Source organism: Hydractinia symbiolongicarpus, chromosome 1, assembly GCF_029227915.1.
Source record: "Hydractinia symbiolongicarpus strain clone_291-10 chromosome 1, HSymV2.1, whole genome shotgun sequence".
Taxonomy (NCBI): Eukaryota; Metazoa; Cnidaria; class Hydrozoa; order Anthoathecata; family Hydractiniidae; genus Hydractinia; species Hydractinia symbiolongicarpus.
This window is the reverse complement of record NC_079875.1, coordinates 3,220,884-3,234,783: the sequence shown is the minus strand read 5'-3', so window position 1 is coordinate 3,234,783 and position 13,900 is coordinate 3,220,884. Positions and strand designations below refer to the sequence as shown.

Sequence of the window (13,900 nt, the reverse complement as noted above, 5' to 3'; positions counted from 1 at the left end):
TAAAATATTATTCCCCGGCTGTGATATATACTTAATTTCTTTGTGAGTCTTTCTTGATACGTCTTGGTTCTTCTCTTTATCTGTTTATATTTAGACATAAAATGAGCATATAAGATTTTTATAATAACTGAAAGTATTGTCATTTAATAACTTTTTAGCAGCACTTGAAAATAGAAAAGGCCCGGCGCAAAAATACAATGGTTATAAGGTGACAAAAATGAGAAAAAAGTTTCGGTTACTTCAGTTGAAGGAAAAACATTTAAAAAACTTATATTTTGCTTTCGGTACAAGAATCTTGAAAAGTGGCAGTCTTTCGTTTGTGTGCTTCACATTTAAACACATTCAATGCGATCTTTCTTGTCCTTTCATGCAGGAATATATAAATAGTTGGATCCAATGTTAATCCTATTACCCAACCAATACATATGACCCACTTTTCTGCTCCAGTATATCCATTAACAAGCAAAATGAAATCTGGTATAGCGTAAAATAAAACGTAAGAAATGATTATCAACGTTGGAACCATATGCTGCTTCTTAAGCGTTGTTTTGTTTTGATTTTGATCTGGTAATTCCCTGCGATAACGATTTAAAATCAATCCAATAACAGCATATGAAACAATAGCAGTAAAGACAACCACACTGTCGCAAATAATTAACCCGTAAGCAAAAACAATACTGTTAGTTATTTCATCTTCAGCAAGGTACAGTGGTATTATAGCAGCTATACCAGCAAGATAACAACCATACATTACTCGACGAACAACTTTATTCGTGATGTAATACTTATATTTTATATGAAGCAAAACACATATTAATCTATCTAATGTAAGTAATAGCATTATCAAGTAGAATGTAATGTGAAAACCACCAAATGCAGATATCGCCATCTTCACAATCTTTCCATCAATGGGAGGCTTTAATTCAAATGCAAGCAGTGCAACCCATACAATAATAGTTATAATTTCATTTGCGCTAAGTGAGTACAGGAATATCCTTTGATTGTCGTTTCGCCCCTTTTGCATGTACAAACAATAAATTCCTAATATATTCAGAAGTAATGGGATTATGCACATTGTGAAAATAAATTTGTAAATCCATATCTCACCCATAACTTTTTATGTACACTCTAAAATATATTGGTTATTAGTCTAAAGCATTCATCTGATTTAATTTAAGACAAGCTTGAATGTTAAACAGATTCTCTAAAATAATAAAGGTAAATGAATTTCTTTTTATTCAAAGGAAAGTCGCTATATAAATAGAGTACACTGAATTGAATATATTCCATGCTAGTTTCATACAGAGCTACTAATGACATGAATAACTTGCAAAGATAGAGATAAACCGTTGTGGTATTGATGACAAGTAAATGTCTAGGAAGTTAAACAGTGAGTTAAATATCACAATGGGAGCGGAGTATTTCTCGATTCTTCCAATTATATCCTTACGTCTTGGATTTACCAAGAAACTCTTTTAGTTTATCCTCGCTCCTTTCGAAAAGAAGGCGTCCTGAAACGAATATTGATTGTCAAGAGATAACTATGCGCATATTGCCTGTAACTTTGGATCAGAAAATTAAATCCTCCATAGAACAGTCTAGTAGTTTTTATAGATGTGAAATGACTAAGCTGAGAGATGCCAAACAGGTGTTGACTGGTTTTGATGCGGTACTGTAAGATGCAAAGCCGCGAGGTCAAAATAAGTGCAGGTTAAGCTTGTGAGATCTCTGTTCTTCACTGCGGTAAAATCTTACTGAAAAATATAGAGTAATACAAGGGAGGTGGACGTTTATTAATTTTCAGATTTTTTTCCCCACCAACCCACACCTTTATAAGATAAGAACCATCCCCGCTTATTAATTTCGGCCAATAAGTAAGCTCCTAATAGTCAAAAAAAAATTTCGGAAATTGTTTTTTGTTTTGGACGTTCATACATTCTGTGTGTTTGCTAGTATTTACTTACTATTGTTGCCGAATGTTGTTTTCGAATGTAATTCTTCTTGGTTGTAGAAGTGATGCGTATTGCTGTACACTGCAGTCGTTTCATGTATCTCTTCTCTCAGTAACTTCCCCCCGCTGCCCCCAGCTATCAAGACCACCCTTGTATTAAGCACCTGAGAGTATCTAAGAGCACTATCCTAACCTTGCGTTAAAAAGCTTTTTTACTAAATTTAAAAAAAAGTTTGATAATACGAAAAAAGGACGAAAACTATTTCGATCTCCTGAACTCGCAGAATATATATGGTACAGTACAGTGAACTCGGTTGCTTTAAAGAATAACTTTTTTTTTTTAAACAGCAAATGTCCTACTGCAGGCTCTTCTTTTCTGGCACAGAATGCATGATTCATATTTCACATAATAAATCTTCTATTATAACAGCTTTTTGATACATGATATCCTTAACATAAAATGTCGTCAAAAGTGTTTGTTCACATTGTTATGCATAAGCTTTATACTCCAAACAAAGGGAAGCGGAAAAATACACTTTCCCAATTTCTAAGATCTGTAGACACTCGATAACCCTTCAAATTGGGACATCATAAAACAGAAAGTTCAGAACTAACCGCACATCAAAATTATTCATAAAAAAAAGGAATTCAAATGCAAGTTTGACATGCCAAATTGATATCAACATTGCTAAGTGAGTACAAAAATATTCTTTTTACATATTTACAAACAATCTTGGTGGAATATAAATCTTATAGATACCAGTGATGTCTAAATATTCAAGAGACTGACATTTTTTACTTCATATAATCTCTCATAAAACTGGCTGTATATAAATAATAATATCCAAACTATGAGTAATGTCCAACAACAACGATATTGTTTCCCTCCTAAGATTCAATGGTATAAAAAATATTTTGTTCAGTTGAGCTTTTGTACTCTCTCAACTTTCTTTTGTTTAAGGAGCATTCCGATCTGTCAAACTTTGCATTGGCAGGTGGATGACTGTTAAAAAAAATAATTTTAGTTAAACAAATGAGAAAAAGAATAAAAATAAAGGGTATAATTTCTTTTCTAAAACAACTGTTTTAAAAAATAAACATTTTAATTAAAACAAAGAAGAAAAAGAATGGAAATTATAAGTATAATTTCTTTTCTAAAACAACTGTTCCAAAATACTACGTGCAAACAAATCTTAATCCTTTAAAACAATGGTAATTTAATATTGTATTGGAAAACAGCAGTAGGTCTCAACGCTTTTCTGATTTCGATTGGTTGCAGCCCATGTGTTCTCTATGGTATTTGAGCTCATTATAAGGGTTATAGAAATGGATTGCGAGTGTACATCAAATGGAGACTTTTTTTAGTGTTACTATCAGCTAAAGTCATTTACCTCTCTTCACAGCGTCAAGTCAGGGCAAATGGAATTAAATAGGCGCTTTTCTTGAAGAAAATTTTGGTTATAATTTGCCTCTAAATCATTAAAATGGTGTTTTTATACACTGTAAAGGGAATTCCGTGTCAGAAATTAATTTTTATGGATTTACTTTTTTGATCTACTCTTACAGATTGACTTGTGCGCATAGACCTTCTTTCAATAGTTAAGGTCACCGTATTTAAATCAAAAATTACATTAACAAAAGCTTCCTTAAGCGGCAACTTCAAATCTTTAAATTCATTTTTGTCATCATATTTGTTTTTGAAAGAAACTTCTGATTTATGGAATTCAACAGGTGCATATTTGGAAAACGACAACAGAAAAAGAAAATATAAAAGGGAAAATGTGAATATCAAATGATTTATTTCATCAGAAAAGTATTTTAAATCAATATTTTTAAACTTGGGACCTCCCATCCAGAAAAAACTTTGGCTAGATCAAATTTTACATAATCAGAACGACAAATCAAATAATGATATTGCTGTCTGAGTTCGATAAAAAGTTTTAATTAAAACCTTTAAAATCACCTTTCTCACTTCTCTCACTTCTCTCACTTCTCTCACTTCTCTCACTTCTCTCACTTCTCTCACTTCTCACACTTCTCTCACTTCTCTCACTTCTCTCACTTCTCTCACTTCTCTCACTTCTCTCACTTCTCTCACTTCTCTCACTTCTCTCACTTCTCACACTTCTCTCACTTCTCTCACTTCTCTCATACCGCCCTATTTGTTGTGAAATCACTTATATAAGAGAAAGCTTTTTGTATTGCGTCATAATGCAACCTCGTCCCCAGGGCATCTTGTATTTTTTTAACATCGGACGGCGATACCTCTCGCCGTCCCGCTTATAGGAAAAAGACAATAGGCGCTGGGAACGAGGTTGTGGTCATTATTTGCACACCACAAGAATAATAGGCGATAGTGAGTTGTGCAACAAGTGTTTCATATTTCCATCCTTTGAAAAAGTACCAGATTTCAAATAAAAATCCATAGTCGATGAAGACCGTCGAAAAATCCACTTAGGCAGGAGAATGATAATAACTCTCGTATGTTAGTCTGTGACTTTTGCAACGACAATAAGTATCATATGTTTACCAACAAACTAGCTACTGGTTGCCATTAATACATTAGTTTAAGGCTTAATATCCTGGAAATGGATGGAAATAGTTGATGTCATCCTTCCTAGGTAACTAGGGACCACCTGGAACCAAAGTGGGACCAATTTTCAAACCTGTATCAAACCTTCTGTTTCGGAACAGACGGGTTGATGACGTCATCAACAAACCATTAAATTATAATATCTCTGCAACCGTTCTTCAAAAGGACATGACTCTAAACATTTTCTTGATCAGCGTTGTAAGCTCTATAAAATAAAAGTAGCTGCTGATCAAATTTTTTTTAAAAAAAGATTGGTACTTTGGCAGGCCCTTCGTTACATCAGTATAATTTTTAAACCCCGGTATCTCCTTAACCGTTCGTCGAAAGCACGTGATCCTATACATCATTTTATCAGCGTTTCAAGTCCAACACAATAGTGGAAACGGGGGTAAACAGAATTATAAATTTTTTTGTGTGTACATACGGGTATTTGCTGACGTCATAAAAATTGAAGTGACAGTCAACTTTTCCATCGGATTGGTCAGTAATTGACATTATCCCTAGGAAATGTTTTCCTGAAAGCGATTTTTTGATGGCTACTTCTATTGTTATATGCTCACGCGACCAATATCAGGGAAACCTTTTGCTCCGAATAATCGCACTTACTTACTCAAAACATGAACTGTTTAAAAGGGTGTAAGATGTTTGTGCTCATTAGTCGACTTAAGTTCGTGTTTATCTTTTAATTAAATTAAGCGCCTCCAATTAAGGCAAAAGTACGGAAAAGTAAATAGCAAGAAAAACGTTTAATTTAACAGCAAACAAAGTAAGTGCTATGTCTTGTTACAGGGGAAAATAGCCTAATCGGTTGAGCTGTAGTCGTTAGTTCGATTCCATAGGAAGCTGCTTTCTGATTTTAAAAGTCTTTCTAGCTCAAAAGGGAACCTTAAACACTAAAAAACTGTCTTTATGGTCCTCCTAAAAATAATTATAGGATAGTCTCGCTCAAAATTAGTAAAACCGGCCACATGAAATCCAAATCACTATTACTTTATGCACATGTGGGTCTTATTATTATTTTAGGGCGTTGTTCATCTGGAAAATATTTCCTTGTTAAGAAAAAAAATTTTCACCGTATTATTATTTTTTAGATAGTGTTCAGTGCTACAATATATTACACATAATTATTGTACAATTCATTGTAGTAAGTAGTGCACAATTCTGTATAGTTATTTACAATAAATAGTTTACACTTTGGTTTCAATAATGCCTAAATGAGCAGAAAATAGACATATTTAATTCTTTGGAAATTGATTCAATAGGAATTAGTTTTGATTTAAAAAATTCTTGTGACCTTTGAAGTCATAACATATTGTACATCGTGGCTATCAATATCTAGTACAAGAATACACAATTGTGTATAATTAATTATATCCACGAGATGAAATGAAGGAGCGGAACAGGCTTGCTAAGAAGTTTAAAATGCATAATACGTGGGTACACTTCTGTGACAACGGACTGCTTGGCGTGAGCGTGATTACGTCGGGGCTAGGGATTGGAGCTATGGCCTCTGGCTTGGGGTCTGGCTCGTCATTGAAGCCGGAAAAGGTTCCGTGTCAAATCTAAGAAACATGAATGTATCAGGCTACTTGCCGAAAGTAAATTGAACTCTATTGTTGATCTGATCTCGAAGGCAATGGAAAATGGTGTGATTAGTGACTACGAGTACAGCCTAATTAGCCGTGAAAAGGAATGGTATATGCTACTGAAAGAACAGATGCGACAGCGGCTTAATAGGATCGTGAATAGCATCAACGAACAAGAGCGTGACCAGCTAGTTTCTAAGGGTTGGGAAGAAGGGAGGCATTTTAAAGACGACGTTTTAAAAAAACTTCAATCTGTTCAGTATGTGTCCGGTACCTAGAGTCACCACCTAAGTATAAGCCTTAATTTGGTATATTTTATAGGTCATAAAATACCTATAAAATATAAGGTTTTTAATCCTCACTCAGCAACCATTCCTTTTTAAAGTCCTTATACCGACATTCCACAACATGTACCTGAGGGTAGTAGTTTTTACCTTGCACATACACCGATGAAAAATCTAGGATGGTACTGGCTTGGCAGGGTTCATCATAGGGTACTGGCATACCGTAGAATTTAGCGTTCACATAACGGTCCTTTTTCACAGGCCTGTCGTCAATTGCTCAGAAATCAACTCCTCGATTTTGGACCAGACTTGACGATATTTCACAATCCAATCGGGGTACTCTTCGAAATCGAGACTCATTTCCGGTACTGCATTTGCGTTGTACCTGGTCACTGCATGGGGAAACTAGATTTTGGTGTTCTTACCCCGAGGGCTACCACAAGATATCGCGTATGGTAGCCTATAATATACCGTTAATCTTTACCCCTATAAGAAGAAATGGGATCCGACACTGTTAGATAGTCCACATTGATATCAACGATATCTGTAAAGGTAGGAGCAAATGAGTAGAATAATTTAGGTTTGACAAGCTCATTATCAAATTGTAGCATCTTGTTTATCGTGTATTTCGAACGACTGCAGAGAATTGCATGTCATTGTACATACGCAGCCACCCCTTTTATATATGGTATATTCATGGTAGCAATACCAGCATAACATTTTACCGTTACCACAAACCTACGTTCTCCCTCTCCGATTCTTGTACTAATGCCAGGGCCATAAGGGGTAGCGAGATGCCGATACCAGCCACAAAGGTCATCAATGCTGCAGTTCCGAAGATATCGAATTTCGATTGACGGTTGACGCACATTTATTAGTATCATCTTACAACCCCGTTGTAAGATGACCTATGAATTTCACATGTTGTCGCGTATGTCTCGTTACACATATTTGAGCACCTGGGGATCTTTTTCAACGGCTTTATTGCACATGTCTTGCGTTTTGAACCGATCCGTCACATATTCAAGAATAAGGGGATCCTTTTTAATGGCTTTGTTGCACATATCCTGCGTCCTGAGCCGGTCCGGTATATACCTCAGCATAAAGGGATATTTTTCAACAGCCCTGTTACACATGTCCGGTGCCCTGAATTGATTCGGCACATACTTGCATAGATGGGGATGTTTTTCAATAACTTTGTTTCACATGTCCTGCGTTGAACTTGTTGGGGACATGCTCGAGTACCCAGTCCTTCTTTTCAACAGCTTTATTGCACATGTCTTGTGTTTTGAAACAACTCACTTATTATAATATTTCAACAAAGTCCGAAGATTACAGAGTAAGTTTAGTTTTTACTGCCCATGCGTTGATTTTTGATGAATATCAGGGTATTCCTTCTGCGCTAGAATTTTGGACTCATTTGCTGTATTATATAACGTCATTACTCATTAGGGAATTACCCCTACTCAACACCGCCTATTAGGTACTTTACCCCTTGAATTCCATAGCTATACATGGTATGGTACCGCAGGGTACTGGATTTGTTGTGACGTCAATGCATACGCGCACGCGACTGCGCTAGAACAAACATTTCCCTATCTCTGCAACTGCTCTTTATACATACATCGTTGGGTTGCTCAAAAAATAATTTATGAGATTGTATAGTTTTTAATTTTGATGATGTTAGCAAAACCTAAGACGTCATTAGGACTCTTTTAATGACAAATTGAAGAAAATTAAAAGTACTCTATGAAAAATCTCATCGTCAACAAAAGTTTTCCTCAGAAGTTTGGAAAGGAGGGTGAAATAATGTGCCATCCCCTATTAGAGGTAGGGTTTGAAATATTTTTATGCATTCAAATTCTATCCAATTTAATAATGTACAAGGGTGTTCTCTGTGTTGCTAAATAGATTGAAACCAGTAACTAAGTTCCAGATTGCAAAATACATGTGCATCTAAATTCCGTTAACCTTCTCTGTTAGCAGTAAACCATTTAAGAGTTACATTCGGGTGTGCCACAATTTTCAAGAAAATTCATTCTGCTGACATCTCATTTGAACACTCTGACATGGTCTTTGATGCATCGTAAAAACATTTGAATGTTTTATCGTGTTTTGTCAGTTTTCTGAAATTCTGTCTTGTTCCTGTACATTCCAGATACAAAATAACTTATAACAGTCATTAAAGAATGGTCATTGATCTGGTGACAGTATTTTGTTTGGAAGATAAGTGTCCACGAGGCGTTATGCAAGAAAATTGTTTGGTATAAGCACTATGTACACGAAAATCTTCTTAAAAATTATAATACGCCTTTCTTTGTTATATGTATGGCAAAAGAAAGTTTACTAAAAATTTCTATATATTTACATGCAGATTTTACATTCTAATTTACATTAGTTTAGGATTATTAGAGATGGTAAGATATGGAGATATATTTCACATTCACATTATTTCCACTCAATCAATCAAATAGGTCGCTTATACAAGAAGTTCGCCGTTAAGCTATCAGATTTTCAAACTCTTCTTTACTGCTGCTGTTACAACAAAATTAATGATAGAATCTCTTTTTGCAGTCTTTCATGTTAAACGACCGATTGCGTTCAATAGGAATTACACTTTAGAATCTAAATTGGCATTACAATAGACACCTGTAGTATTAATTTTGGAGGAGCAACACTTAAATAGGTTCAATGCTACATGTCTGGTTCGTTGATCTAGAAACGTGTATATGATAGGGTCTAGGATAAAAGCAATGCTCCAGAGGATGGTAATAATCCATTTCTCAATTCCAGAAAATTTAAACTGAAACAACAAATCTGGTATGAGATATAACGGAATATACGAAATAATAATTAAAGCTGGAATGCCATGTTGCTTTCTTAGAGATCTTTTGTTTTGATTTTGAGATAAGTCATTTCGATGACGCTTTAATTTTAATCCAATCCAAGCATAGGAAAAAAGAAATGTTAAGAACACCAAACCGTCGCAAACTACGAGAGCGTATGATACCCCTACAAATAATACGAAAGGATTACCAAGATATATCGTTATTATGAGTGTCAGGCCAGCAAAGTAACAACCATACATTACTCTACGAACAACTTTATTTGTGATGTAATAGTTATATTTTATATGAAGCAAAACACATATTAATCTATCTAATGTAATTGATAGCATTATCAAGTAGAATGTAAATCGGAATCCCATTGACGCGGAAAGGGCTAGATTCATCATTTTCATTGGAGGTTTTATTTCAAAGGCCCATATCACAATCCAGGTCACCTCCAATAATGTTTCGCATGAACTAAGTGCGTACAAAAAAATACGTTGATTGTCCTTTCTTTGTTTTTGTGCGTACAAACAGTAAATTCCAAGTAAATTAGTAAAAATTGCAACTATAATCAAGATATACTGCACAATGTAAAATGCTATGCTTTCCATGCTGTGTAATGTGAAGTTTTAACACAGTTTTATGCTTATTGTATGATTATGTTTGCATGTCTCTGCGAAGGCTCCTTAAAAAGTGATATCGAATGACTAGAGTATCTCTGTCACCATCATATCCAAATGTTGTTGAGTCTCTCAATAATGAAAAGGTTAAACCATGTAAATGTATATACAGTATATCCAAATGTGTAAAAAAGCTGTTCAAAAATAAAACTCAAGGATTTTCATTTTTTTTTGTTTAGCTTTTTTAATACAACGTTTGATCGTTATCATTGCTTTTGACGTTGATTGGGTAGAAACGAGACAAACTTAAGTAATTTGAATAGTTTTATAGTTTGAATAGTTTTGTCTATGTTTTGTTAATTATAATGGCTCGGTTTATGATTTTCAAAGGAACACATAATCAGAAATATACTCTCGCGCGGTCCTTTCAGCTCTTTGTGAGCGTCATAGCGTTTTTTAGTATTACTTACCAAGAAGAGTTATAATAAAAACAAAAAATTAAGTTCGCTAAAAATAATAAATAATTGATAGAAGCTACGAATGTCGTTGGAAATTGAAACCATTCGAAGTTTTTATTGAAACATATTTTACGTCATAGGGTGAGGAAGGTAATGGAATCAGTGATATTGCAGTGCATATTTTGTACGTAAATAGGTTTAACATAAACAACATCGAGAGGTGTTTACATCAATAGACATTTTTCGACATACCCTTGTTCTTCTAGTTTTGGCTCCGTGGTGAATAATTTTGAGTAAACCTTATTTCGCGGTAAGGAAATAGTTAGCCAAAAATATTGTTGTCCTTCTCTGACGTATTGTTTAATATGGTTTTATAATTATTATTCTGAATATTTATTTATTGGAAACACTTTTACCAATGTGTTCTGAAGGTATACATCGAGTATAATTCGGTATTTCCTTCGCATTTTGGCTTGCATGGCATGTGTTTACACATGCGATAAAGACACAGGCTAAACATGCCCACACTGTACACCGAACCACGGACCTTGTGATTACTAAACAAACGCCATAACGAATAGGCTACGCGACACTTTTTAGATTGGTAATGGACTTTTATTTTGCCGCCCTAAATTGTTCTGACAGATCACGCAACATGAAAAAAATGGAGGAAACCAATTTTTGGCAAATTTCTGGCTTATGTGCAGAGCTAAAAATTGAAAAAAATTTTGCTTTAGCAATGGTCTTTCTTTACATAATAATAAATAATTACCTCGTGTTGTACCGCAAAAATTTAAATAAAATTCGAAATGAAAAAACAAATATCAAGCCACCTACTTGTGTTTACAGCATACTAATCGAAAGCCGTCATTTTGTTGTTCTTTTCTCCCCGATTAAATCCAGTTTGACGGATCCAGGATTACAAAAAAACATTCTGCCACAAAACCCCTTAAACGAAACTTAGAATAAAAGAAGAAGGTAAACTAGTATAACTAAGTTTAATTTTGTGAATAATTATATAATGTCTTAGCGCTAAAGAAAGCATTCATTTTTTCAGCATTCCTAAGAAACAACGAGCTCATTTACAGAGTCAATTTGTGGTGTGGCCAGGGCTTCTCTATGATACGGCTTTTTTATGAGAATATGAAAATTCTAACCAGGCTGGTCATTATTCTTATTTATTGTTTGGCTATTATTGTTTCATTCAACGTCGATCGCAGGAAATGTAGCGTTCTTGTAATATCGGGGATAAAATACGTACTTGTTGTTGTTGTTGTTTCTTCTTTCTTTCTTTTTTTATTGCTTCAAGTTTATTTGTTTTTCGTGTCATGGACGTCTTTCATCTTTATATCAAAAAATTTTTATAGGCCTTTGGGACAAGGTTGCGTGAATTTTAAGTCTGGGTGCTAGAGAATCAAAGACGTTTGCCGAGTCAAAATGTAAACAACAAACACTGTCTATTAGGATATTTCTGTACTTTTTTTACACATTTGCACACCTTTTTACTAAACCGAAAGCCCACAACTTTTTTCGTGAGGAAAGTAGCAGAACAAGTCATTACTCATTTTCAGTACATGTTATATTAAAACACAAAAAAACACAAATCGTCAGACACGACTAAGCCAGCAAAATTACCTTGTGAGTTGACTCCACAACCTCTCCCGCAAAGCAATTTATTTACATTCGGGAGAAAAGATGGTGGCTGGGACGAAGCTTCTTTCCCAGCTAATATTTTGGAAACAAATCAAAACAAGTATAAAACAGGAGAGGAATTCCTCTAAGTAAATTGAGAGATCCGTGTTTTTGCGCCTATTTTGGAAAACTTGCCAAATTTTTAAGATTAACCCGGGCGGTCTATTTCATTGGAACATGGTTGTAAGTCAGTGGAACATGGTTGTAAGTCAGTGGAACATGGTTGTAAGTCATTGGAACATCATCGTAAGTCATTGGAACATGGTTGTAAGTCATTGGAACATGGTTGTAAGTCATTGGAACATGGTTGTAAGTCATTGGAACATCGTTGTAAGTCATTGGAACATCATTGTAAGTCATTGGAACATCGTTGTAAGTCATTGGAACATCATTGTAAGTCATTGGAACATGGTTGTAAGTCATTGGAACATCATTGTAAGTCATTGGAACATCATTGTGAGTCGTTGGAACATCATTGTAAGTCATTGGAACATGGTTGTAAGTCATTGGAACATCATTGTAAGTCATTGGAACATGGTTGTAAGTCATTGGAACATCGTTGTAAGTCATTGGAACATCGTTGTAAGTCATTGGAACATCGTTGTAAGTCATTGGAACATCGTTGTAAGTCATTGGAACATCATTGTAAGTCGTTGGAACATCATTGTAAGTCATTGGAACATCATTGTAAGTCATTGGAACATCATTGTAAGTCATTGGAACATCGTTGTAAGTCATTGGAACATCGTTGTAAGTCATTGGAACATCGTTGTAAGTCATTGGAACATCGTTGTAAGTCATTGGAACATCGTTGTAAGTCATTGGAACATCGTTGTAAGTCATTGGAACATCGTTGTAAGTCATTGGAACATCGTTGTAAGTCATTGGAACATCGTTGTAAGTCATTGGAACATGGTTGTAAGTCATTGGAACATGGTTGTAAGTCATTGGAACATCATTGTAAGTCATTGGAACATCGTTGTAAGTCATTGGAACATCATTGTAAGTCATTGGAAAATCATTGTAAGTCATTGGAACATCGTTGTAAGTCATTGGAACATCGTTGAGATAAAAAAAAAATGAATGACGTCAATGCGTCAGCGATATTATAGAAAAGAAATATAGAAAGATTAAATATATGACAAATTTGAAAAATTAATTTAAGACATATAGTTAAGGATTATAACCCATAAACAAACAAAATGTTTAAAAAACCTATAGAAAATACATAAAATGAATATAAAAACACAATTTCTACATTTTTAATTTTCTTTGATACCACCTGTTGACAGATGTGCCATATCAAAAATTTTTATATATTCGTGGAGCTTACTAAATTTGATGAAAAGTCAGAAAAGTTTAGCCCATAATATGGCGTACTTTAAAAGTTATCACAATACGCGAGAGGGGCTCCTTTTTAGCCCCTACCACCAGCTTGAATAGGGTTAAAACTCTAGTTTGAATGTTTTGTAGTTATTGTAAGGAGTCTTTAAACATATCTTCACATAATTTCGTTTAACAAAACATATTGACGTCAATTTTGTGTGTTTCCACAATATAAAAGTAGTTGGGAGACCCAGTGTTAAAAGGACGGGTAAAGACAAAAGTGACTATGTTACTAGGCGTTATATACTTTGTGGAGCGATTAATCAGAGTTTCGGGTGTAAATATATTTTTTAAAAAAGAAAAAACTTTCCTGCAACTTCAGCGGAATAAAAACACAGTTTACAACCCGTTGTTACCCAAAACAACAGTCGGCCAATATTATTTTGTTGTGCGGAATAAGTTAAAAATTAATCGTGACACTGGGCTGAGCACTTGTACAAAGGTATATATATATACGCCTTGTCACACATCCGTAGAGGAGAGAGGTACCCTTTTACAA

At 34.6% G+C, this 13,900-nt stretch overlaps 2 protein-coding genes across 2 annotated transcripts; both read right to left on the bottom strand.

Moving 5' to 3' along the window:
• Positions 1 to 9,025: 9,025 nt before the first annotated feature.
• LOC130650306 (uncharacterized) lies at positions 9,026 to 9,856 on the bottom strand. The gene has a single exon (XM_057457467.1). The coding sequence runs from the start codon at positions 9,854 to 9,856 to the stop codon at positions 9,026 to 9,028; it is 831 nt and encodes a 276-aa protein (XP_057313450.1).
• Positions 9,857 to 12,177: 2,321 nt separating this feature from the next.
• LOC130640147 (uncharacterized) lies at positions 12,178 to 13,068 on the bottom strand. The gene has a single exon (XM_057449624.1). The coding sequence runs from the start codon at positions 13,066 to 13,068 to the stop codon at positions 12,178 to 12,180; it is 891 nt and encodes a 296-aa protein (XP_057305607.1).
• Positions 13,069 to 13,900: the final 832 nt, after the last annotated feature.

Bases quoted from the DNA above. Each gene is read 5' to 3' on its own strand.
- LOC130640147 (XM_057449624.1), bottom strand. From the start codon at position 13,068: ATGACTTACAACGATGTTCCAATGACTTACAATGATTTTCCAATGACT.
- LOC130650306 (XM_057457467.1), bottom strand. From the start codon at position 9,856: ATGGAAAGCATAGCATTTTACATTGTGCAGTATATCTTGATTATAGTT.